This window comes from Cicer arietinum, chromosome 6 (assembly GCF_000331145.2).
Source record: "Cicer arietinum cultivar CDC Frontier isolate Library 1 chromosome 6, Cicar.CDCFrontier_v2.0, whole genome shotgun sequence".
Lineage (NCBI taxonomy): Eukaryota > Viridiplantae > Streptophyta > Magnoliopsida > Fabales > Fabaceae > Cicer > Cicer arietinum.
The window spans coordinates 46,103,349-46,128,200 of record NC_021165.2 but is presented as its reverse complement, the minus strand read 5'-3'; the positions used below and the strand labels follow the sequence as shown (position 1 = coordinate 46,128,200).

At 32.7% G+C, this 24,852-nt stretch overlaps 1 protein-coding gene across 1 annotated transcript; it reads left to right on the top strand.

The window, feature by feature from the left end:
- Positions 1-13,452: 13,452 nt before the first annotated feature.
- On the top strand, positions 13,453-23,649 carry LOC101490149 (mitochondrial import inner membrane translocase subunit TIM44-2-like). Its single transcript, XM_004515145.4, has 14 exons — positions 13,453-13,746; positions 13,837-13,931; positions 17,608-17,691; positions 17,830-17,905; positions 18,610-18,654; positions 18,729-19,133; positions 19,233-19,301; positions 19,528-19,592; positions 20,509-20,577; positions 20,672-20,744; positions 21,677-21,781; positions 22,401-22,472; positions 22,580-22,642; positions 23,358-23,649. Exons 1-14 carry the CDS (start codon positions 13,681-13,683, stop codon positions 23,487-23,489), a joined length of 1,419 nt encoding a protein of 472 aa, XP_004515202.1. The 5' UTR covers positions 13,453-13,680; the 3' UTR covers positions 23,490-23,649.
- The last annotated feature ends 1,203 nt before the right edge of the window (positions 23,650-24,852 follow it).

Here is a 24,852-nt window from a genome sequence, read left to right as displayed (position 1 = left end):
TAAAGTCTAACACACTCCTGAGGATACATGTGTGACCAATGGGAGATTGTAAGATTTATGGGTCCCATATGTAATTAATTAATAAAGTGTGTTAGGGTCATTATATAATTAGCCAATAAACTAGGGGTCAAATAATATATAATAGTTTATGGCTAAAGAGCATAATAGTTATGAAAATTAATAGTGTAGATACCAAGCAGTTTCTAATTTAATGAGGGGCTGAATTGGAAATACTGCAATTTGGGATATAACTAATAATAGTTATATATAGGGGTAATGATCTCTAAGGCAAACATAACAAGACTATTCAGTTTCAAAACCCTAAAGGAGAAAACTCTCTGGTTCTCTCTATCCCCATCAAGAGAGCAAGGTCTTCAGGGTGTTTTGCTGAGGAAGATCACCCAACCCATTGGCTCTATCATCATCATCCCAGGATTTCATCAATGGCAATTCCCACAGGTACGCTTCCGCCCTTGGTTACTCATCATGTAATTGGCATGGATAGTTAATAGATATATTCTAGATGAACCATAACTAGTCCCTCATTTTCCTCATTGGTTAAATTTACATCCTTACTCTTCAAAGTGTCATCCCTCTCCTTTTTAGCATTAATTTACCAAGAATCACTAGTAACAAAGTTTGTTTGTAAAAATAAAAGAAATAAACATTTCGAGCTTTCACGTACGGTAAAATAATAGTTGTGGGATTAGAACACTAATTCAAGGAATTAATGGTAGTTGGAGAAAATTCATAATTCAAAAGATAATATTCTAGTTATGTTATGCTACAACAGTGCTACAATAATAGTGGTTGAGACAAAATTTTGGTATTTTTCAATAATTTCAACATAATTTTCTCTAAGGTAAACTTATGTTTAGTTTTCTGGTAGATTTGACAATGTTTCTATTAAAAAAAATTATTTACCCTACGGGCTTAAATAACTATGTATAATAAAATTCATATGTTTCAAACAAATTCACCTGGTGACTATTTCTAAATCACTAAGTTAACACAAATATTATGTGATCAAACTAAACCATTGAAATAAAATTAAAACAAAATTGAAAAATCATATCATCTCCCTAATAAAAAGTAGTTTAGCTCATATTTAACTTAGGAACAAGAAAAATATTAAGCAATGTCATTACAAGAACTATTTTACAAACTAACATCAACCTAGAATAGAGTTTAAATAAGTTGTTATAACAATGAAAGCTACTACACCAGTAGAAGACTCTACTTTGTAGTCCTAAATAGTATCCTTACATCGTTTGTTGAATAAGAGCTCCATTGATCTTGAATTGATGAGATAAATAAGGTGAAAATGATATGTTAAAAATGAGGTTAATGGAACTGGAGACTACTCTTAGTATTCTTAGTATTATTAGGCCATAATTATTTTTCTATGTATGCCCCCTCCTAAACATTACAACCTTGTCTTTTTTATAGCACATCCCTTTAGGTCATTTCTCTTTCTTGCTTTTTGGGACATTGCTTGTCCTTTAGTGAATGAAGGCTAAAGTACTTTGATCTAAAAGAATATTCCTTATTTTCTTATTCTTGTTTTTTGAGTGGTGATGTATTCTTTTTCACTACTAGAATTTTCGCCTATAGTGACCGATTTAGAAATTGAATATTTTCAGTCACACTAGCGGCCGAAATAGAGACTGTAATTTTGAACCTAGAAACTTTTCGTCACTAAATCTGCAACCAAACATCATTATAGGATTAATCTAACAATTTAGACTTTAGAGTATATATCTCGACTATCAGATTAGTTCAATTGTTGACTGTATTTTAGTTTGTTACTGACTGTATTTTGACTTTGGTTAGATATGGTGTTATTGTGACATTGGAGCTCGGAGGCTTCAATCCTTTTCAAAGCTTGAAGGTAATAAAACTACTAAGTTAAGCTTTACCATTTTGCACAAATGTTTTTTCACCTCTGATTACTCTTTGTAATTGCTTAGCACCTGTGACTTAGAGGCAAACATAAAGGGAGTTCTGGCATAACTTGTTTGAGCTTCCTCTCAACATTCTCAACATTTTGGCCGAGAAATCACAGGCTTATGCTATGCAGGTACATAGCTCTGACTCCTGGCTTTATTCTATTGTACACAACTAGATTGGGGTGATGATGTATACTCCATATCATTAGATAACATTTTTCGTGCTTTTCAAATTGCAAATTACTCCATGTAGCTGATACCTACTGAGGTTGTCTGCAGCGTCAAATGGCTGAACCAATTTGTATATTGAGTCTGTTACATGTGTTTTTATATAAACTTTTCAAAGCTTTGAGGCTTCAATCCTTTTCAAAGCTTGAAGGTAATAAAACTACTAAGTTAAGCTTTACCATTTTGCACAAATGTTTTTTCACCTCTGATTACTCTTTGTAATTGCTTAGCACCTGTGACTTAGAGGCAAACATAAAGGGAGTTCTGGCATAACTTGTTTGAGCTTCCTCTCAACATTCTCAACATTTTGGCCGAGAAATCACAGGCTTATGCTATGCAGGTACATAGCTCTGACTCCTGGCTTTATTCTATTGTACACAACTAGATTGGGGTGATGATGTATACTCCATATCATTAGATAACATTTTTCGTGCTTTTCAAATTGCAAATTACTCCATGTAGCTGATACATACTGAGGTTGTCTGCAGCGTCAAATGGCTGAACCAATTTGTATATTGAGTCTGTTACATGTGTTTTTATATAAACTTTTTCTACGGTAACTTCCCCATGAAACTTTTTCTATGGTAACTTCTCCCATGTGTTTTTAATGTTGTGGCTTCTTTTGAGTCTTTTTATACACTGTAAGACCCATAATTTTAAAGTACCTTTTATGTATTTTTGGTATATTTTGGATTTTGGCTCGGAGGCTTTTAAGCCAAAGTTAATAATATTTTGGAGTTTTATAATCAAAAAGATATTTCGATGCCAATTAGAATTTCTCGTCGATAAATAAATTGAATTTAACTGCGACGAATCATTTACGGAGAATTTAATGCGTTTCGAGCGAAACGGTAATTTAACAAACATCTAGTTTTTGAGATATTTGTTAAGTTATATTTTTATAGTTATATATGTTTGTTTGGGGGGAAAGAGGAAAGAAAACTAGAAGGAAGGAAAAGGAAAAGAAAAGAGTATATAAAGGAAAGAAGGAAAAGGGAAGAAAGGAAAAACAAAGGAAAGAAATTGAAAGGAGGGAAAATAGAATTTTTCCAATTTTCCATCTTCTTCCTCTCTGTTACTCACGCGGCCAAAACCTCCCTTCCTCCATTGTTGTTCATTTTTGTTTTCGTTGCTTCCTTTGAACTCGAAAATAGGAACCCAAGGTTAGGGGAGAGTTAGATCAAGGTTTTCGCAACTCCATTCTTCCTCTTTGATTCGAAAACGAAGAAAAACGGTTTTGAGATCCAAACACAAACCCCTCCGTTTCTCCTAGATCCAAACCTCATTTCTCGAAGAGATAGAAGGGAAAGTTGCTCACCACCACGCTACGGTGCTAGTGAACTAATTTGGAAGCGGCGTTGCGAGCGGAGATTTTACCGGAATTACTCGCGGTACCGGAAACGCGCGTTAAAGCTAACGTTGAGGTAAGGGCTCCTTCCAAACTTCTAGCTTGCATTAGGGACTTATCTGTAGTTGTGTGGGAAGGAATTTGTTAGGGTTAAATGTATCGATTTGGGGAAAAACGAAACTAGTGCGTTATGGGTAAAAACCTTAGAGTTAGGTTTTGTTTATAGTGATGAATGTTTCGTGGTAAATGAAATTTGATGTATCTGGGTGTTATGTTGCGTGATTTGTGTTCGGTATATTCGGTGTGTTCGTACTTGATGTTTGTTAATTGGTGTGGTTGTTGTGAATTATGGTTTGAATGTGAAAGTATGTTTGAATTTGTTTCTGTGGAATTTGAAAACCATTAGAGTTAAACGAGTATTAAAAATGGGGAATCTTTTAATACCTCGGTTTACTTAATGTGTATTTGAGGAAAATGTTTAAGTTAACTGGGCGTTGAGAATGGGGAATCTCTTAATGTCTCGGTTACTTAACTATCGTTTTTGAAAATCGTTTCGGTAAATGAGTATTAAGAATGGGGAATCTCTTAATGACTCGTTTACTGAATGTTTTGCGAGAAAATCGTTTAAGTCAAAAGTATATTAAGAATGGGGAATCTCTTAATATGACTGTTTGCTTAACGTTTTGTTTTGAAAATCATTAAGTTAAATCGGTATTAAGAACGGGGAATCTCTTAATGACTTATTTAATTAATGTTGTTTGAAAGTCGTTTAAGTTAAATGGGTATTAAAAATGGGGAATCTTTTAATATCTGCATTTGCTTAACGATTGTTGTGAATGGAGTCTGTGTATGCTCATGCATTTCATTTGGTAAATTGTGTCGACCCGTGATAGGTGACACCTTGGTAAACTGTACTGACCCGTGATAGGTGGTACGTTTACGATTTACTTTTTGGTAAATCGTGTTGACCCGTGATAGGTGACACCTCGGTAAACTGTACTGACCCGTGATAGGTTGTACGTTTACGATTTACTATTTAGTAATTCGTGTTGACCCGTGATAGGTGACACCTTGGTAAACTGTACTGACCCGTGATAGGTGGTACGTTTACGATTTACTTTTTGGTAAATCGTGTTGACCCGTGATAGGTGACACCTCGGTAAACTGTACTGACCCGTGATAGGTGGTACATTTACGATTTACGTTTTTGGTGAATTGTGCTGACCCGTGATAGGTGGCACCTTGGTAAATTGTACGGACCCGTGATAGGTTGTACGTTTGCGATTTATATTTTAGTAAATCGTGTTGACCCGTGATAGGTGACACTTCGGTAAACTGTACTGACCCGTGATAGGTGGTACATTTACGATTTACATTTTTGGTGGATTGTGCTGACCCGTGATAGGTGGCACCTAGGTAAACAGTACTGGTCTGTGATAGGCGGTACGTTTACGATTCCCGCTTTTTCTTTTAGTAAATCGTGTTGACCCGTGATAGGTGACACCATGGTAACTGTACTGACCCGTGATAGGTGGTACATTTACGATTTACATTTTTGGTGGATTGTGCTGACCCGTGATAGGTGGCACCTAGGTAAACAGTACTGGTCTGTGATAGGCGGTACGTTTACGATTCCCGCTTTTTCTTTTAGTAAATCGTGTTGACCCGTGATAGGTGACACCATGGTAACTGTACTGACCCGTGATAGGTGGTACATTTACGATTTCCGCTTTTTCTTTTAGTAAATCGTGTTGACCCGTGATAGGTGACACCATGGTAACTGTACTGACCCGTGATAGGTGGTACATTTACGATTCCCGCTTTTTCTTTTAGTAAATCGTGTTGACCCGTGATAGGTGACACCTCGGTAAACTGTACTGACCCGTGATAGGTGGTACGTTTATGATTTACGCATTTTAGTAAATCGTGCTGACCCGTGATAGGTGGCACCTCGGTAATTGGTACTTTGGCCTGCGATAGGCGGTACAATTATGATTTACGGCCCTTCGAGGAGGGTTTTGGTTTGGAATTCCGAGTCCATGCATTTTGGCATATACGCATTGCATTAGGGTGCCTGGCACGCGAGTCATGTTTGATTTGAGTTTATGATTGAGTGATTCGAATTTTGATTTATCGTGATAACTGAGATGAAGGTGTTAAGTGTTATGTGTTGTTTATTGTGTGTGAGTATGATGGTTATCGAACCTTCGTGTGTCGTAGTAATCGCGTAGGAATTGCTAAGTGTTAGGTTGTGGACTTGATTAGGAATGACTTAGGTTAATTCATGAATTTTTGGAAAACTGATCAGGGAAATCGATTTCCCAATCGATTGGATGGGTAAACAGGGACTTGGCCAATTCACAAATCGATTAGCCAATCGATTTCGAAATCAATTTTCAAAGGAATCAGTTAAGAAATCGATTGCCCAATCGATTAGGCCTTAAGTCAGGGGCTCAGGAACCAATCAATCGATTTACCAATCGATTGAATTCAGCCCAGGATTCTGTTTTCATTAAGAATCCCTCACCAAATCGATTAGGAAATCGATTGGCTCGAAACCAGGGGCTCAGGAACCAATCAATCGATTTACCAATCGATTGAATTCAGCCCAGGATTCTGTTTTCATTAAAAACCTTCACCCCAATCGATTTCCCAAACGATTGGCTCAGTGGAAATCCTCATTTTTAGTTGTATGATTAATTGCTCATGAATCTATCCATGTTTTGTTTTATCATGTGTTAATTAGGAGATCGAGAACTGCATTTTACCTTCATTTTCATTGGCAATGTAATGTATGAACTTTTCGCACATTAAAAATCCTGTTAAGATGCATGCTTAGTTAAAAAGTTGTTTTGAGCATTCAAAAACTTAACTGCTATGTGTTAACTGTTATTTTCTGGTTGGTGACCCCTTACACTATTGTGGAAATCTGGGCTTTGCCCTCAGATGAGAGTCAGGACGGCCCTACTGGTTCGTACCCTACGGACAGGGATGGAGATGGGAACGCTTGACTGCTGTTGTGTTAGGAGGATCTCACGGGGCGCGTGGAGATTACTCAGGGTGTATAGCTTTTTGGTAGGATGATCAGATTAGGATGATGTATAGGGACTAGGGGTCCTTCTTTTTGGGTTGGAGTATTTTAGTTTTGGAAAACTGTACTTATACAAATATTATCAGTTTGATATCATCTTTGAATGGGTTCCATGTACCATTTGATGTTTATGTAAAAATGTTTTGGATTTATAATTGAAGAAACTTTTCCGCTGCGTAAATTATAATGACTCAATTATTTATCCAAAAGCATTTCCTGATTTATTTCTTTGTTCGTTTTTAATTACTTTTAAAAAAAAAAAATATACCCTCGCTTTGAAAAACGGGGTGTTACATACACAATATGAAATTAAGAGTTGTTTCATTCTTTCAGGTGAGTGTACAAGTTAAGGATAATGAAGATCATAGTGTTATTATGAGAATTGAGAATCTGTTCAAACACTTCAAAGATGAAGTTGCAGCTTTCCATTGATTATATTTGTTTACTTTGCTACTGAACTAGTGCTACCATTGCAGTACAACATAGAGACAGTTTTCCACTGATTATATTTGTTAGTTTTTTTTTAATAATTATTTGGATTTTTAAAATTGAATAAAATAAATATTGTATTTGGCATTTTTTGTGTGTTTATAATTGCTATGTTAGTTTGTTTATTTTATTATTTTGAATGGTTTTTATCTTATGGGGTGTATTTTTATTGGTGTGAAGGTATACTAGTAACTAGTAATGTGTACAAGATTGTGAAGGCAAACTAGAATATAATTTTAGTTTTATCTGTATTATTTTGAGTACTTAGAACTATTACTTAAATATATTATATTCTTTAGTTATATACGGTGAAATAATTAATACTTTTAAATGATTTTGGTGTATGAACTTTTTAGATATTGAAATAAAATAAAAAAATTGTTTTTATTGTTCTTTTAGATATTAAAATAATGAATTAAAAAAAACAGTAACATTTAGAGATTGAATTGGTGACCAAATATTTAATAAAAAGAACAATTTACGTCTCTAAATCAGTCGCTAATGATATATCAAATTAATTCAAAGTGGTTGTTAAATCAGTCTCAAACTTTACTCACTAATTCAGTCTAAAAAATCGGTCACAAAATTCAGTCACAAAATCGGTCAGAAAATTCGATCATTGATTTTGTCGCAATAGCTAGCGACTAGCAGTTTAGCTACTGATTTAAATTGGTCACTAAATCGGTTGCTATTGGATTTAGTGACCGATTTTCCTCATTTAGGTACCAAAAAATTGGTCTCTAAAAATGTTTTTTCTAGTAGTAATTCTTCTAGAAATGTCTCCTAAAGAAGTAATGGTCCCCACATGACTGGACACTCAAACCCTTGAGGAAATCTTGGTAGATGAGTGCGCAGAAAGATGCTACAAAAGCATTCTCCCCAAAATGCCCTATCACCAAAGTATTATACACAAAACACTAAAGTATCATATACAAAACCACCAAAGTATTACTTGAATATATATACTCAAAATACAATAGGACCACAAAATACATATGCCATAAAATATCAAACCCCTAAATGCACACACCCAACCTAAGCTAATCACAAACTAGCAACAACACTAACTTTGAGTGCCTCTTCAATGTTAATAAGGACTTCTTGAATAACCCCACTAGTTACAGTGGGTCTCATGCCCTACTAAATACTTTGACTAATTCTTCTCAAAACTCGTCAAATCAACCATTGAGATTGTTAGAGCTATAAGCTCGATGTAGTCAATGTCACATCCCTTATATGTCCCCTTCTGATCAAAACGACACTTTATTTTCCGAATGACTCATACAACAATAAGGTTTCTTGCTAACACCGAATGGTAGGAGTAACATTACAACTACAGAACAAGAATAAGGACAAGAATAGAAGTAGGAACAACCATCGCAATTACTACATCTCTCTAAAGTAAGCTACAAATGGTACTTAGGGCCATTGCATATCACATGAATAAGGTGAACACTAATAGATTCACACATATCACATGAATAAACATAATCCACATAATTAGTTTAGGTTACAGACACAACAATTTCCAATAGGTCTTAATGCAATGCTTAAATGGTATTGCATATGATTTTGAAATATCGCCTCTATCATAAGGGATTTTCTTAAAGGAAATCATGAATTCCACCTGACAACACATCACCAAATATTCTTCTGCCAATTTGTTATTGTCTGCTTAAAAAATCATATCACTTATGTAATCATGAACATAAGTAGAATTCAATGTCACAAGGAAGGGGGTTTTAATTTTGACTCTTTTAAAATTATTTCCTATATGTTAAAGTTAACTCTGAAGTATGTTGACTTGAAATATTAAGAAAATAAGTACTTCATAATGTTCTGAAGGATTAGTATATAAGAGAAATAAAATTGTGAGTTAGGGTGTGTATCATTTGGGAATAACTTAAAGGATGAGTACGTTAGAACCAAATTGGTTTGAAGAACTGTGACCGTTACTTGTTTTGATAATAACAAAATTATTTTGTGGGAACAATTTAATGCACTAATGTTTTGTTTTAGTGTGCAGTTTCCATATGAGGTTATTTTATAAGAGTTAATGTTGCATCCTCTTATCTTTTGGTTCATGTTAAATGAACACCAAGACTCCACTATATTCTCTGTATTCTAAATTTGGTGAACGCGCTCTAAAACGCGCCTCTTGTGACTTTATCTAATACAATCAATCTTCTGATTAGTCTTGCTCTAATAATTATAACAACCATATGATTTCTCTGTCTATAATAACCTCGACAAGCAAGTGATTGTATGTTTTGATTATCACAACAAGGATTTGATCGTCTGACTCTAATAATAGTTAACACTCTAAAAAGTCAATACTTTGAAGAAGACAAAGCTTTTGTGCATCCTCTACTAAAAACCCTGAAGGTCTATGCAACATACTCTAATCATAATATCATCTGCTCCTTCTGTCTCCATATCAAGATTCACATAATCAATTTCAAGGATATTTTTAACAAGGTTTAATGACGAATCAATCTCAAAAGATTTGATACAAAACTTCATGATATATAACGATTTCTTGCAGTCAGGACAATGACCAAAAATTCTAAAAATCTTTATAAAAGAACATGCAACTCTCATTGAAAAGTACAAGCAACAACATACCACAATAAGCATTATACAATCGTCTCTACACTCTTGTTCTTTATCTTTTTTCTTATCTAAAGTGCTGAGAAATTTTTTCTGAGAGTACAATAGTGTAAACACCCTCTTGTGTGATTTATTTAGAAAACCCTTAAACCTGTTCTTTTGTAACCTACCACAATAGTGAATGCATTCGTCAACAGTTTGACTGTACAAAGCTAAAAGGTTGAGAAGACTTGAAAATAGTTAGTTGGACTAGTAGGTGTTCAGTGGAAGTGTAATTCAATTAGTGAATTAGTGGATTTAAACCTTCGGGTTTAAGGGACTAAATGCAACAATTGTGTTGGTAGTGAACCAGGATAAATTGGGTGATATTGTTTTGTTTTCAGTTTATCATTGTTTTCATCACTATAGTTTAGTCTTGTTGAAAAAGTTTTAAAATAAAACACAATTCGAACCTTCGCCTTTCTTGTGTTTTTGGCTCTACAGAGTAAAGATATGAAATGCACACATAATTTATATTAGTTCACCTAAACTTGGGATACATCCAATTCTCACTTTTGGTTAGATTTTCCACTAAAACGTTTGAGACAATTTCTCAATTTATGCACTTACACAATTCAATCAACCTAATCTTTCTCTACTATATATTCTTAGCCCTAACAGGCTTACAAATCTTTTTCCTAGTCACTCTTGACTAACCAACTATCACAATTGAAATATGAATCTCTTTAACACCCTAAAAGATTACTTCATAAGGTTTACAAATAGAATTTAGATTTTGCATCAAGTTCTCAAAACTTGACTAGGTTGAAATAGTTCTTCGCACTCGTATATACTTTAGATTTGATGATCTGTGATGATCTTCGAGTGTGTTAGATGAACTTTTAATCAAACTTCTGCACTTTTGTGATAAGTGAGTTATATATATAACCTGTGAGTGAGCTTTAGTAAGTTACAATGGTATTTATGTGTCCGCTGGGCACAAGTTTCAATGCGTGATAACCTGTAAAGATAAAGATCTGGAAGATTCATGAGCATTCTAAACTTTAAGTTGACTTCACAATGTTTGTTAAGTAGTTTTCTTTTAATGCAACGGAGAGAGAAAACATGTGCCAATGCACATTTTTCCCTGTTGATGGCTTCTCACACCGTGAACAGTGCAAGTACAATATATTACCAACCTTTTTAGTCACTTTTTTTTATCTTTTCATAAGAACCTTCTAATCTTGCAACTTTATGATGTTCATAAAGTTGCAGTTTGAATTTATTCAAGTTGGACTGTTGTGATCTTCTTGGACTTCAATTCTCATTTATTCATTTGATAGCTTATTTATCAAATCATATGAGTTCTATAGCTTATTAAAGTGAATATTCTTCTTTGACTTAAATGATCTTGTGAAAATCTTGAAGATTCTTCTTATTTTTTATGGCTCATTTAAGTAAGATTCTTCTTATTTTTTATGGCTCATTTAAGTAAGATTCTTTCACCTATTCAGTGCATGAACACGACTTTGTTCTTTTGATTTTTTTATATAAGTGTGAACATATTATCTTATGTTCAAGACCAAACATTATGAACTTCTAGTGCTGAACATTCTGAAGTCTTTTATGAGAGTGCTTCTTGAATTCCACTTTGTTCTTTTGTGCTTAATCTTGTATGAATTTTCTCTCTTAATGAAGTCACTTAAAAACACACATTAGATAAAAATATTTATCAAAATCTCTTAATTAATTAATTAATCATTAATGTTTGTTATCATTGAAACTTCATAAGAGATTTTGCCTCAACGTGAACACGTTCCACCAAAGTCATACATGATTTCACCACACCATATTAAACAGGTTTGACCAAGACCAATCATATTATGCAATCACCAAATTGTTAAATCATAAATTCATATATGAATACCAATGTATTATTCAAGCAAGTATCAATAATGTTAACATAAACACCTTTATCAATTTAAACATATTTTCAAATAAGCACATAATTGCTACATCATATAACACCAAGCAACATACATCAACATCTTATGAATTTAACACCTCTAAACCTACCCTTAGACACCAAATCGACCCTCACACAAAAGTAGGTCTAGGGGTTGTTTTCTCTTAAACAGTCTTGATATTACCCTCCCAATATAAATTAGGGCACATTTTGTTCAAGCACTTTTCCTCTTTAAACATCAATCAAAGTTTCTATATTTTAAAATCTCAAAACTTTGTTTTGCATCAAGTTTTCTAAAATCCAAAGAATTAATTCATCATTTTAAAAAACAAATAAACCATTTCTACAAACTCTGAGATTACTAAAGCTTAACACATTTTCTCATAGTTAAAATCTCAACTTCAAAGTTTTTCAATTACTCTTTTCCTCTTCAATTTCCAAATCAAAAGAAAAATCCATGCTTGTAGAAGACTTAAATTACAAGGCAATAGACAAACCTATTCTAACTATGTTGGAATGGATTAAATGTTATTCGACGAAAGGGTTTGTTGAAAAAGAGTAAAGGGCGAGAGGTACTACAAGAGAAATATGAATTTTTGCTTCAAACTTTGCTTTTTGTTTGATTGTGATTTGGATGAAATACTTATATTTTGCTTTGTAAGAGACACTGTTCACTACTATACTTTGTCTAAATTGTGGTTTAGATATATAAATATGTTTAAATTATATTTTGACTTAGTTGTGGTTTTAATATATCAAATTGGTTTTCTAAAAACCAATTTGTATATGTTTACATTTGATTATGGATCTATTTACAAACTCTTAATCAGTTAAAGGACGTATTTGTATAAAAATTCATGTCAGTATTTATTAATTGTTGATTAACTATAATTAAATAGAAAGATCTAATTAAAAAATTATATTGTAACAAATACTTAAAAAAATTATATTAGTTCAGATATCCAATTAAAAACTATATTAGTTCAGGTAAATAGTTTGTGTTATTGCAGGAGGTGGTGTCCTCAACTGATGGTAATGATAAGTGGATTTAGAAAGAAAATTCATTGGGAACTTCTTTTTTGTTGCATCTACTAATCTTTGCTTCTTAAAGCTTGTTGGTGGTAATCCTATTTTAGCAAAGGCGTTGCAAAAAAATTGGTAGATGGAAACTCCATCCAAAATTGGTAGATGGAAACTCCATCCAAAGTTGTTTTGTGCTGAGAATGTTGTTGGATCCTATATCTACTAGCGATGCCCTTATTGAGTTGAGACGATAAATTGTTAATAAAAAATTGTACAAATTGTACTTTTTGTTTTCGAAGTGATGAATCAATTAGTCACATCTTCTTTGGTTATTCTTTCTCTTAGAATATTAAAAAAATAATTTATGATTGGCTGTATGTCCTGTGTGTGGAGAGTGATGAATGTGGTTGATAATTTTTTGTTACATGCAATGTGATTAAAGATAAGAAGAACTACAATGATACTTTTTTTTTAAGTATTGTTTGTGTAGTGTTTATGGGGGTTTAAATGACAAAATAGATTCATGGAGATTAGCATACCACTAATACTTTTAATCTAGTTTTATTATTTATAAAAAAAAAAACTTAATTACAATTTTATTTGAATTTATGACCTATTTAAAAATTCTAAATAATTAATGAATTTGTTTTTTTTTTGACCAAAAATAATTGATGAACTTGGAGAGCAAGTTAAAAAAACTGAAACTGGGCTGAGTGAGTATGGAACCCTAGCCCCAAAATGTAAAAAGGCCAAAAAAAAAAAAAAACACATACATCTCTCTGAAAGGCTCGCTCGAATAACTTGCAGCAGCAGCTAAGCTGCACCACCCTGTTGAATCCCTCTTTCCTTTTCTTTCTTCTTCTTCTTCTTCTTCTTCTTCTTCTTCTTCTTCTTCTTCTTCTTCTTCTTCTTCAATCGCTCACTATTCCAACATATACACACCTCACACAAACATTAAATTTACAGAGAGATATAAACGGTTATTTGAATTCGAAATATGACTACAAGAAAGCTGATTCGTGATTTGTTACTTTCCCAGCGATCTCTTTTTCTTCCTCATCAAGTTCCTCTCTTTTCCCTTTCATTATTTTCCTCTTTTTTGTTTTCTTCTTAATTTTTTAATTATTAATGTATTATTATTCGTATTATATAGGGTGTGAAAACGAGGTTGTTTTTGGTTTCGGCTGATAGACGTGGATACAGTGTCTTCAACGAGTTCTCTAAGAAGATTAAAGATGAAGCTGTTAGGTATAAGAATACCTTGCATCCTATCTCTTATAAATTTCATTTAATTTTAGTTTTATTTTCAACTTGTTATTATTATTATTATTATGAAATTATTTTGTTTATGTTCTGATACCAAGGTTAGTAAATTTTATTGTTTGAGCTTGGTTTGAGAAATCAAATCATCTTATTAACCTGTGTACTTTGAAGAACGAGTGTTTTAATTTGTTTAAATTTAAATTTAATTTTTTTTAGTTATGAAATTACATAAAGTTCTTATAGCATGGTTAGTAGATTTTATGAGTTTGGTTTAGTAATCAAATGATCTTATTAACCCTGGAAGACAGAGTATTGTAATTTATGTATATAAAATGTTAAATTCTATGAATCATATACACTCTTGGGTATAGTCAAATCTACTGATATAGATATGCACCTTTTCTTCGTTTCAACATATCTTTGACACCCTTTGGTCACGACTACAGTAAGAATAGACACATCTACTTTGAAACAAAATTCCTTTTAAAATTAATATGCTAGCACTTTAATTAGGCATTCAAAAAGTTCCCGCATTTGTACCTTTTCCATGTTTAAATGCATCTTCATCTTCTTTGGTTTTTCTTGGTTTCCCTTTTTTGTTTTCCTATATATTTTACATTAGTGGTGTCCTACGTATAATTGACACTTCATATTGAAAGCATGTCTGGTGTTCGATATGTGCACACCTAATCATGTGGTTATATTTAGTCATTTATATTTTCTCAAATTATTACATCTACATTTCAGTGCTTTGTCTGAGTTAGTACATCATAGGTGATGTCTAAGTATTTGTGTCGTAGCTGGTTTTTATGCATGATAGGCAAATATTCACTAATTAAATAAGTCTATTAATGTATTTAGCTTTAGAAATTTAGTTAGGTACAATGTATCCTGCCCATATACATGATAACATAAAAGGTGTATTGAGTAGTAATAATTATATAACGATGTCTTCTACCTCAGGATTCAACTTCATGTTGCCCTTGCTAACTATCAATTTATTTAATGCTTACACTGTTGTCAGAATGAGCCGCCTATGCAGCACTATACTGGAGACTTATTCTAATGTCGGTATAATAACTAGAGTAATATATTTTGTACTTTTTTAACATGATTTACCGATGTAAGCAGTGACAGATCATATTTGAACACATTATAGTCTTTTTGTCAGAATAATCTAGTAGTTTAGTGTGCACTCTATCTATGTAGTCAGTTGTGGCCGCAATCGCAGCGTTGCTTTGCGTCGCGGCAGCCCTGCGCTATGCAAAACGGTGTTGCGGCTGTAGCGGTGTTCTTCGCGGTGCAATCGCGGGTGGGAGAAGATGAATACACGCAGGGAAGAAACGCTACAGTAATTTAAGGATGGAAAGTCAGAAATACCCTCACTTTTTAAAATGTTTTAGGGTTTTTTAATTTCTTTTTTGTCTTTTTCTTTCTAGTTTATTTTTAAGTATAAAAATAAATTAAGAAAGGGTATAGACATTCAGTAATTGTACGGGACCTTCTATTCGAAAGCTATATTCTGAAGCTTCTTCTCATCACCCTTCTTCTCCTACCAACATATCTTTCTTTTCAAAGCAGAGATTTCAACTCCTACCTGTCTTCTGATCCCTGCTCTGTTCTCATCTCTACCAACAGAGCTTTCTTCTCAAAGCTTTCTCACAGTACCCCATTATTGTGCTCTGTTTTTTTGTTTCTGCATTTACAGTCCTCTATTGTGCTTTATATTATATTTGAAATATTAGTAGCAATGAACTTTAAAGTTATGACTAATGAATATGTATTAAGTGTTAGCATTTTTCTATTTTTTAAGCTCTATATGTGTATGGTATATTTTTCTATTTTTTAAGCTCTATATGTGTATGGTATAAATTGCTTGTAATGTTTCCCTAGACTTCGACGTAGCGGGCATACCGCTACCTGCTATACCGCTATAGCGTTTTGGAGGTTGGCCGCTACGCTACGCTATCTGCTACTGACCACATAGCACTCTATTAAAATTAAACTACTATCTATGTATTTCAAATTCAAAATGCATTAAAGTTTAAAACACGCTCCTGTTCTGTTCCTAATCTCTGCAGCTGTTGGGAGATATAACTTCTCAGTACAGAACATAAGCATATCTTTGCTTGAATGTCCACTAACCCATTTCCACGACCCGAGGAATGTTTATGAGAGAAGCCACAAGTTATCATGTTCAATTGAATGCATGTTGGACAACCTTTTGCTGTCATAACAAACATATTATATGACCTGCAAAACATAATTGAAGATTGTTGATTCCTTTTTAGCAACCATACCTCAATCTTTTAGTTAGTGGAACAAACACCAAACGAGAATAAAATCTCGATGATATAAATTTTAGAGCGTACATTTACCCTTAAATAGACCACATTCCTGGATGTAATTATAACAATAGGTTCCACATATCATAAGTAACAACAATTTGTACACAGATCACTCAAATTGTCTCTGTTAAAACACCTGCAGTGCACTTAGCTAGGGGTTGCATTTGCTAGGATATAACTACCTACACAATATGCATTTGTGTTTATCCACCAAATGTTGAAGTGGTTTTTTTTTATTCTTCCAAAAAACATGGAAGAGACTAGCTTTGTTATTTTCTCGAAACTAACATGATAAGAGTCGCATTTCTTGTGTTTCATCAAACTAGAGAAAAAATCCTAGTTTTTTGAAATTGATCACAACTCACAGTTCATTCATGAGATTGAACTTTTTGTGGGACTATCACGGTTATGATTGAAGTACCATAATCTGTGTGTGTATATATATATATATATATATATATATATTTTACTGATAAGAGGTTACTCTAGATAATTTGGAAACACTAAATAGGGCCAAGACATCTAACTCATAACTGAACCAATAAAAATCTCAACTTTTGGGGTAGACAGTCTTTTATGATCTCATCTTATGTTCTCACACTAGTCCTGATCCCGTGGTTCAAGAGAAACAAAATATATTTTCTCATATTTACCATGACGGCAACAAGTGTGTTCGCCTCATATGGGACTACTATTCAGCAGTTCTATTGGTAGGATTTAATTCCTAGGTTAATAAGGTAGGTCTTACTAACTTTAGATTTAGATAATGTTTTGTGCATGGTTTTGGTCAAGGCCCCCATGTTTCTTCTTTGTATTCTTTTTCCTCTTTTTCGTATAATTTTGGTGTGGTGCAGATGATGGTTGTGGTGCCGACCTAGTTGGGATCATATTTGTTACTGTATTGCTTTTGCATGCAATTTTTTTAAAAAGAGAAATAAAATCAATACTTTAGTTACTTTCTGTACTTTAAACAACTTGGATTTCGAATATACAAAATAGGAAATGATACTGTTTCCATAAATGTATATATATGTTATCATTCATTTTGTTCTTATTATTTCTTGCTGAGTGTTTATTAGGATAATAGGAATGTTACATGTATACAGGGGAATCCTTTAATTAAGTAATGAGATTATGTATTTAAATTATCTTCCTAAACAAATGAATGAACTAAGGAAAGATCTAACATTTTTCATGCCCTGACATAAAAAAGCTTGCCCTGTTTATTATCTTTTGGTTTTTGTTTCTTCCCACCTATAGATTTTGCTGTCTGCTCTATTTTCTCAATTGATTCTTGTCGTTGATGGTTGTAGAAACAAAGAATTCCAACAGACTGTGAAGGAACTGAAGGAAAAAGCAGAGGAACTGAAAGGAGTAAAAGAAGACCTGAAAGTAAAGTAAGTCTTGTTTTGGGTGTCATAATGTAACATTAACCTTTTGAAGTTATTGATTAATAGGCTGAGACATACCATTGTATGTCAAGGCTTGCTTGACACTTAAAAGGAGTGCCTGAGATGGTTGACTGGCGAATGCAGAACGAAGCAGAAAACTGAGCAGCTGTACAGACAGGTTGATGGTGCATGGACAGAAGCTGAAGCTGCTGCAAAGAAGGTATAATGAAAATCAAATCAAAGGATACCATCAAAATTGGTTATTGAAATTAATGATTGTAATAGTCTTTTTGGTAAATTGCAAGATAAACAAGTGAGGTATACACAACCACAAAGTATGACTAGTATGCAAAGCCATTGGATAAGCATGTGATTGTCTAATATTGTGTAGAAAAGTCCTCTAACACAATTTTACATTGATCTAGAAGCAAGTTAAGATGGTTATCAAATCAATATTCAAATCATGAATTAGAAGACCCATTTCCTAAATCGCATCTCATTGTGAATCGTAAGGTACTTAATAAAAATATAACTTTTATAAATAAAATTAAGTAACAAAAAACTATAAGCTGATATATCATATACATTCAAGATTCAAATCATAAAATTAAACGTCGAAAGAAAAGTGGTTGGCTATACCAAGTTGACAAAAAAGGTTGCTGGTTGCATTACGTTCAGATTGTGATAAATGACACTAAATCAAGAATTCACCATTCATCATATTGAATCAGGATTCAAGTTTCGTGTATCGTAAGATACTAATAACGCAGTTATACCTTTGGTTGCTAGTTGTGTATGTTACTAATCTAAAACTTTTGATTCTTCTATATTGTCTTGTTATTTAATTTAATGGGATCCCTCTAATCTATTGTGAATAACCTGACACGATTCTTGGAATTTGATTAGTAATTATACTTTTTGTAGGTTTCTCACAATGTTAAAGAGAAAATTTCAGCTGCAACTGAGGAGGTCTGATTTACAAATCTTACAGCAAAATGTGATCCACAATTGATGGCTTACTGATATTACTCATTTTAAATTAGGTGAAAGAAACTTTTAGGGTAGGAAAGCAGGACTCTTCAGGATCCACTGATTCTTCAACAAAACAGGAAGCCGAGGCAAAACAAGAAAGTCAGACAACACCCGATGAAGAGAAAAACCAGCAGACTGCGTCTGGTAATGCTTCAGAGTCGTTGTTTGGCAAATTTACGTCAACCTTTTCGTCTCCACGTGTGTCTACTTCATTCCAAAAATTAAAGGATACAAAGTTTGTGGACTTAACCAAGAAAGGTTATGACATACTAAAGGAGGAGTTAAGTAGTAACCCAAGTAAGAGACGGCGTGTTCCTTCCACTCCTAGTGGCGAAACAAGTACAAAAACTGATCTTTTTGTTATTCCCTCTAAACAATCTTGGTGGAGTAAGAAGTTTGATGTAATTAGAGATAAGGTAAATTCTTTTGTAATTGGATTGTCTACAATATCTCTCCATTTTCTTTAGAAAAGGAATATCTCTCCATTGAGAATTCTTCTCTACATTATCATTTAGGTGAGAAGCCATCCTGCATCCAAGCGATTCATTAAGTATACTGACCCAGTGAAGACAAAGGGTCAGGAGGTATGTTCTACTCCTGAGTTTTTTGTTCTACTATAATATAATTCTTTTATCAACCTGCAATTTGTTCTATATTATGATGTATTCTGCAGGTTGCTTGAGATCCCTTAAAAATGTTGGTGTTCTGTGTGATAATCCATGATTGTGGATAAATAATTATTTTTTTTTATTTAACTTCTTAATCACATTTTATTGGCTTGTTATTTTACATGTCTAATGAAATTGGCAGATAGTAGAGGACTTGCGGGAAATATATGACACAAGTGACAACCCTCTTATTCACAAAATACAGGAGTATGTCTCTCAGTTTTCTTGTTCTTAGAGTTACAAACTGACTGGTTATTGTAAATATGTATGGTGCAACATTTATCTGGTTATAATCTAAATATATCTGTGATATATGGTGCAAATTACAGTGCTAGTCTATTAAGCCTGGATACTCCAAAATTGCTAAAGTTTCGGTTTCATACCCATATCTAGTACTGATAAGTGTATGAATATTCTTGATGTGTATCCTTGAAAAAGTTGACTGATGATACTCTATTGGGATACATCTTCAATACTTTGATATAACATCAAAAACTTGTCTTCAAGTTTTTTGTACAGCCTTATTCTTCATTATGTTGTGTGGATTGGTGTACCTACTCCTTTATTCATTCTTTTGAGGATACAAGAAAGTATAGACATGGTGATGGCTGTACATTAGTGAAGATGTATATGATCCACTTGATGGTGGTGGTGGATTTTTTGAATTAACGGACGTGTTGTCTCTAGATGAAATCTATACTTGGTAATTATTAGAATATGATAGATGGAAATGATATCATTAGCATTAGAAAGTAAATAGTAAGCAATTGAATCAACCAATCAAGTCAATACTTTTTGTGACATTCTAACAATAATCACGGGAAAAAAAATACATTTGAAATATACTTACAAGGAAAATAACATATTTTGATATAGACAAAAGAAAGATACGTGTCTGATTTTTTGTAATGATTGCAAGCATTGTTTTGTACATTGTGATCGTCGTATACTGATACTGATATATATTAATATAAAATATCGTCTCTTCACAAATATTATACATTCTTGCAAAATATGTATTTTTATAATATTGTATCAACATATCTATGATGTATCATATCGTACTCATGTCATATTATGTATATGGCTTCATAGATGCTGATTCACCGTACTTCTTTTACAGTATCAATGATACCATGTTTCAAGAGACAGATGCTGCAATTACATATAAGGAAATACGTCAACGGGATCCGTAGGTTCTTATTCCTTTTATTTTGTCTTAGTTGTAACATTTTATTATTTTACTTGCTAACATCATTTTCTTTTATTTTGATCACATGAACCAGTTCTTTTTCCTTACCAGAATTTGTGGGGGAAGTGCAGGAGGCAATAAAGCCAGTGCTGAATGCTTACATCAAGGTTAGTGATATAGGACCCAGAATATGAATAGAAAAACTGAATTGTATTGATATTGAAGTTAACTCAACCAGAGAAAAACTCACCTCACTAAACCCCCAATATCACAGCTGTAACGCACATATCATCATGCCTATTGGTTAATAATAAAAATAAAAATAATATACATTTGGGCCTTTAAGGCAAAATCCCACTGCAGAAAAAACATACCAAGGCACTATTAAATAAATTAAATCTTTACCCCCTTAATCTTGTATGAACTTGTGAGTATATGGTTTTTCTTTTCTTTTTTTGACAGAAGATGATATGGTTATGTGAACTTAGTTTAATTTTGTGATTTAGAGTTAGAGGTTATTTTATTCACCTATGATAATTTTTATGCATTTGTATATTATTATATATATTTATATATAAGTATATATTTTCCGTAACGATAGGATCTTATGATCCGTGCTACGATGTTTCAACCCCCTCTCGATTTTGCGTATACTCTTGATTTTTTAAACATTGGTCCTAACTAATGGGATCACTTTTTTATTAATAGTAATTTTGAAAGGAAAATGAAATTTAGTGTTAAACTTTGGATTAACTGCTGTGTTTGGTAGGAATGATTTGAGTGAAAAAAAAGGGAAGTATTGTTATCAAATACAGCCTTAAATAGGAAAAAAATGGTTTTATGTTGGTTTGACGTGGGTTCCATTAGCGTGAAATGATATTTTGATGATTTACTTTTCATGGATTTAAAGAGTTCAGTGGCAGTCATCAGTTTGTTAATGATGTCAAAGTTATTAAAAATATTACCAACGTCACTTGTTAAATGCAAAATCTGATATCAAGGGATAAAGCACTAAGTATAAGTTTTGCACTGAATTTGTTTGGTTTTCGGGCAGCTGCATCTATGATTTATGAATTGGCTTTTACTTATTAACATACAGGGTGATGTTGAAACACTGAAGAAGTACTGCGCCCCTCAGCTGATTGAACGTTGTAAAGCAGAGCATGATGCTTACAAAAGTCATGGTATCTTCTTTGATAAGAAGGTCAGATTGTAATTATTTTTCAATCTTTCTTATTGCTCTCTGTTCCATTACATTGTATTTTTTTGCAGGTTGATACTTGATAGATAGATAGTACCATATAACATATTAAACTTATTTCAGTGTTTGCTAAAACCAATATTCCTCTGTGATGAACTAGATATGTATAATATAGGTAGCATGACTTTCATGTGCAAAAATCATGTACTTAGCTATAATAGCGGTATGCACAAATATTTTGTTGAGCTTGCTCCAAGCTACATTTTGATCCAGTTGTCCATATTGTACCACAATCTAAGATAGTTTTTCTTATCTCATGCTTTTACAAGTTGTAGTTGTTTTCCAATAGTTGTTTTCATCGCTACTAAATTTATTAGTTATCATGCAAATGAGATGTGATAGGCATATTTCTAATGTCAGATTTCAGTCTTGTTCATATATGATGCAATTCTAGACTTTTTGGTAATATTTTGGAATTTATCTTAGTTAAAGCCTGTTCAATCTCCTCTCATGAATTTGGAACAATTATTTCTAAAGATTGATTAAGGTACTTGGACGATTGTAATTATGTATCTAATATGATGTCTAGTTCTATTTTTAACATTTAACTCTCCATATACAGATCCTGCATATATCCGACGCCGATGTAAGAGAAGCCAAGATGTTGGAATCATCTCCGGTCATTATTTTAGTGGTATATTATAAAATATTACTTTCCAGAAGTTCATTGCTAGCTTGCAAAATTTATTCTTATGCGGTAGAAATAAAACTTATCCTGATGGTTTTGTTCAATTAATTCAGTTTCAAACACAGCAAATCTATTGTGTACGTGATAGGAATGGGGATATTACAGAAGGAGGCAAGGTGAATGATGTGTTTTTACTGTTCATATTTCAATTCTACTGTGTGAAAATGCTGTTTTTTTGTGTGCTTACCTAAACAAAATCAGAATTTGTAAAGTTTAGATACTTTTTGACATCCTTACTGGTTCGAAAATTTCAAATGTTGTGTGACTTTCCAAATATTTGTCATATTTTCTCTTAATCTTGGTGTAAAGTTCATGAGGGTGAGCTTTGGCGCAACCAAAAAGATGCTTTTTCTTGCTTGCCGGTCAAATAGTAATTTTTTATGGTATCAAGTTCTTGAGGGTGAGCCATGGTGCAACCGAAAAGTTGCTGCCCTGTGAAACGGTCAGAGTAATTTTTTAGGGTGTCAAGTTCATGAGGGCAAACCTTGGCCCAATGGAAAAATTGCTGCCTTGTGATATGGCCAAAGAGTAATTTTTTAGGGTGAGAAGTTCATGAGAGCAAGCCTTGGCGCAACAGAAAGGTTGCTGCCTTGTGACATTGAGGTCGTCACGGGTTTAAATCTATGAAAGAGTAGGACTACGGAAATCCACCTTTCGCATCCTCACCAAGTGGGAGCCTGGTGCACTGGGCCGGTTTGTTCTTTTTTCTTCAATATACAATACAATGTCATGTGCAACAACATAGTTTAGGGTTTGTATGTAATACTAGTTTCATGAAGTGATTGCAACCTTGCATGCCTTATTTTAACAAATTATGATTTTTTATACTAGGATACAATCCACACTGTATTTTATCAATGGGCTTTGCAACAAATGGACCAAGAAGATCATGGAGAGGATGCTATTTATCTAATGTGGAGACTGAGAGAGATGCATCAGCAAGGCATCCAAGCACTCATCTAGTTTTACTTGTTCTTCACTTTTTAGGGATTTGTATAATTGAGCATTTGCTACTATATATGATATTATTTCTTGGGTATAATTGAGTTTTTTTCAAGTTATTATTTTTACTGATGATATTAAAAAAAAATAACATGCCCGAATGATTCATTTATGTGTAACATATGAGTTTGATGCATGGTAAATTACGTTCAAGCTTTGTGCCAGAAGCTGCAAGTTGTAAACCAAGGACAGGATATTTATTTATAACAATAAATACTCTTAGCCATTGTTTTTCTGAATTATCTTTCTTCTTGGTTCAATATGAGATCATTTTCTCACCATAAGGTCTATGCGTTTCTGCCTCCTAACTTGCAAACGTGATGGTTCCTAATTCATTCAAATCAATGTGTACAAATTGGTTGGAGAATATATACTGCATGTACAGAATCTAATAGTCAGTACTTTGAGGATGCTCTTTTTAATGAAAGAATAGTACAAACCTACTATCTAATTAAAAATAGAGAATGCTAGTAAAATTACAACGCTGTCCATTTCAATTTGAGTCTTTTTGCTTTTACTTCAATTTTTTTTAGTCTTATTTTATTTATGGATTCAATGTTTTAGTCAAAAAAAAGATGGACTCAATGGTAATATTCCTTCTTACTCTCAGTTTAATTAAATTGAATTATAACTTAGTCGATAGCTGAAGTTGATAATTGAATACTTATAGCTGAAAAGTTAATTAACTAAAATTAAAGTGTTTGATAAATTTTTAAAATAAAATAAAAATGTTTTAATCCAATTTTTTAATTTTGCTTTCATTGGAAGTTTTTTTCAATGTAATTCACTTGTTTATAATTTAGCATATAAAATGAATTTAATTATATTAGAGTTATAAATTAGAATATGAAAAAATAATAACAAAGACGGTAATGCATACCTTAATCAACGTGTGTTTCGTAAAAATAACATGAAAATCATGGGACAAATATGTTATTGATAAATATTAAAAAACGCAGAACAAATCATGGAACAAATATTTATTACAATTACATAAAAAATACAGGATACAAATTTATCATTAATAAATATTAAAAAATGAAAAATCAATCTTTATTATTACTAAATATAAAAAATATACAAATAAATATTTATCACTAATAAATAAAATATTTTTTATTTAAAATCTAGGAAGCATATATAGTTGTGTCACCCCTAAGATAGCACAAATTTCCAGTCATCCGCGTGGGAAAGCACTAGGCCATGTCATGTATTGAAAATTTACATGAAACGAATTGTTTGATTTTAAAGTAAAAAAAAAACCCTCGATCTTTAAAATACATTTAACAACTCTAAAAGTATAATTTTTCATATTCTTATATAT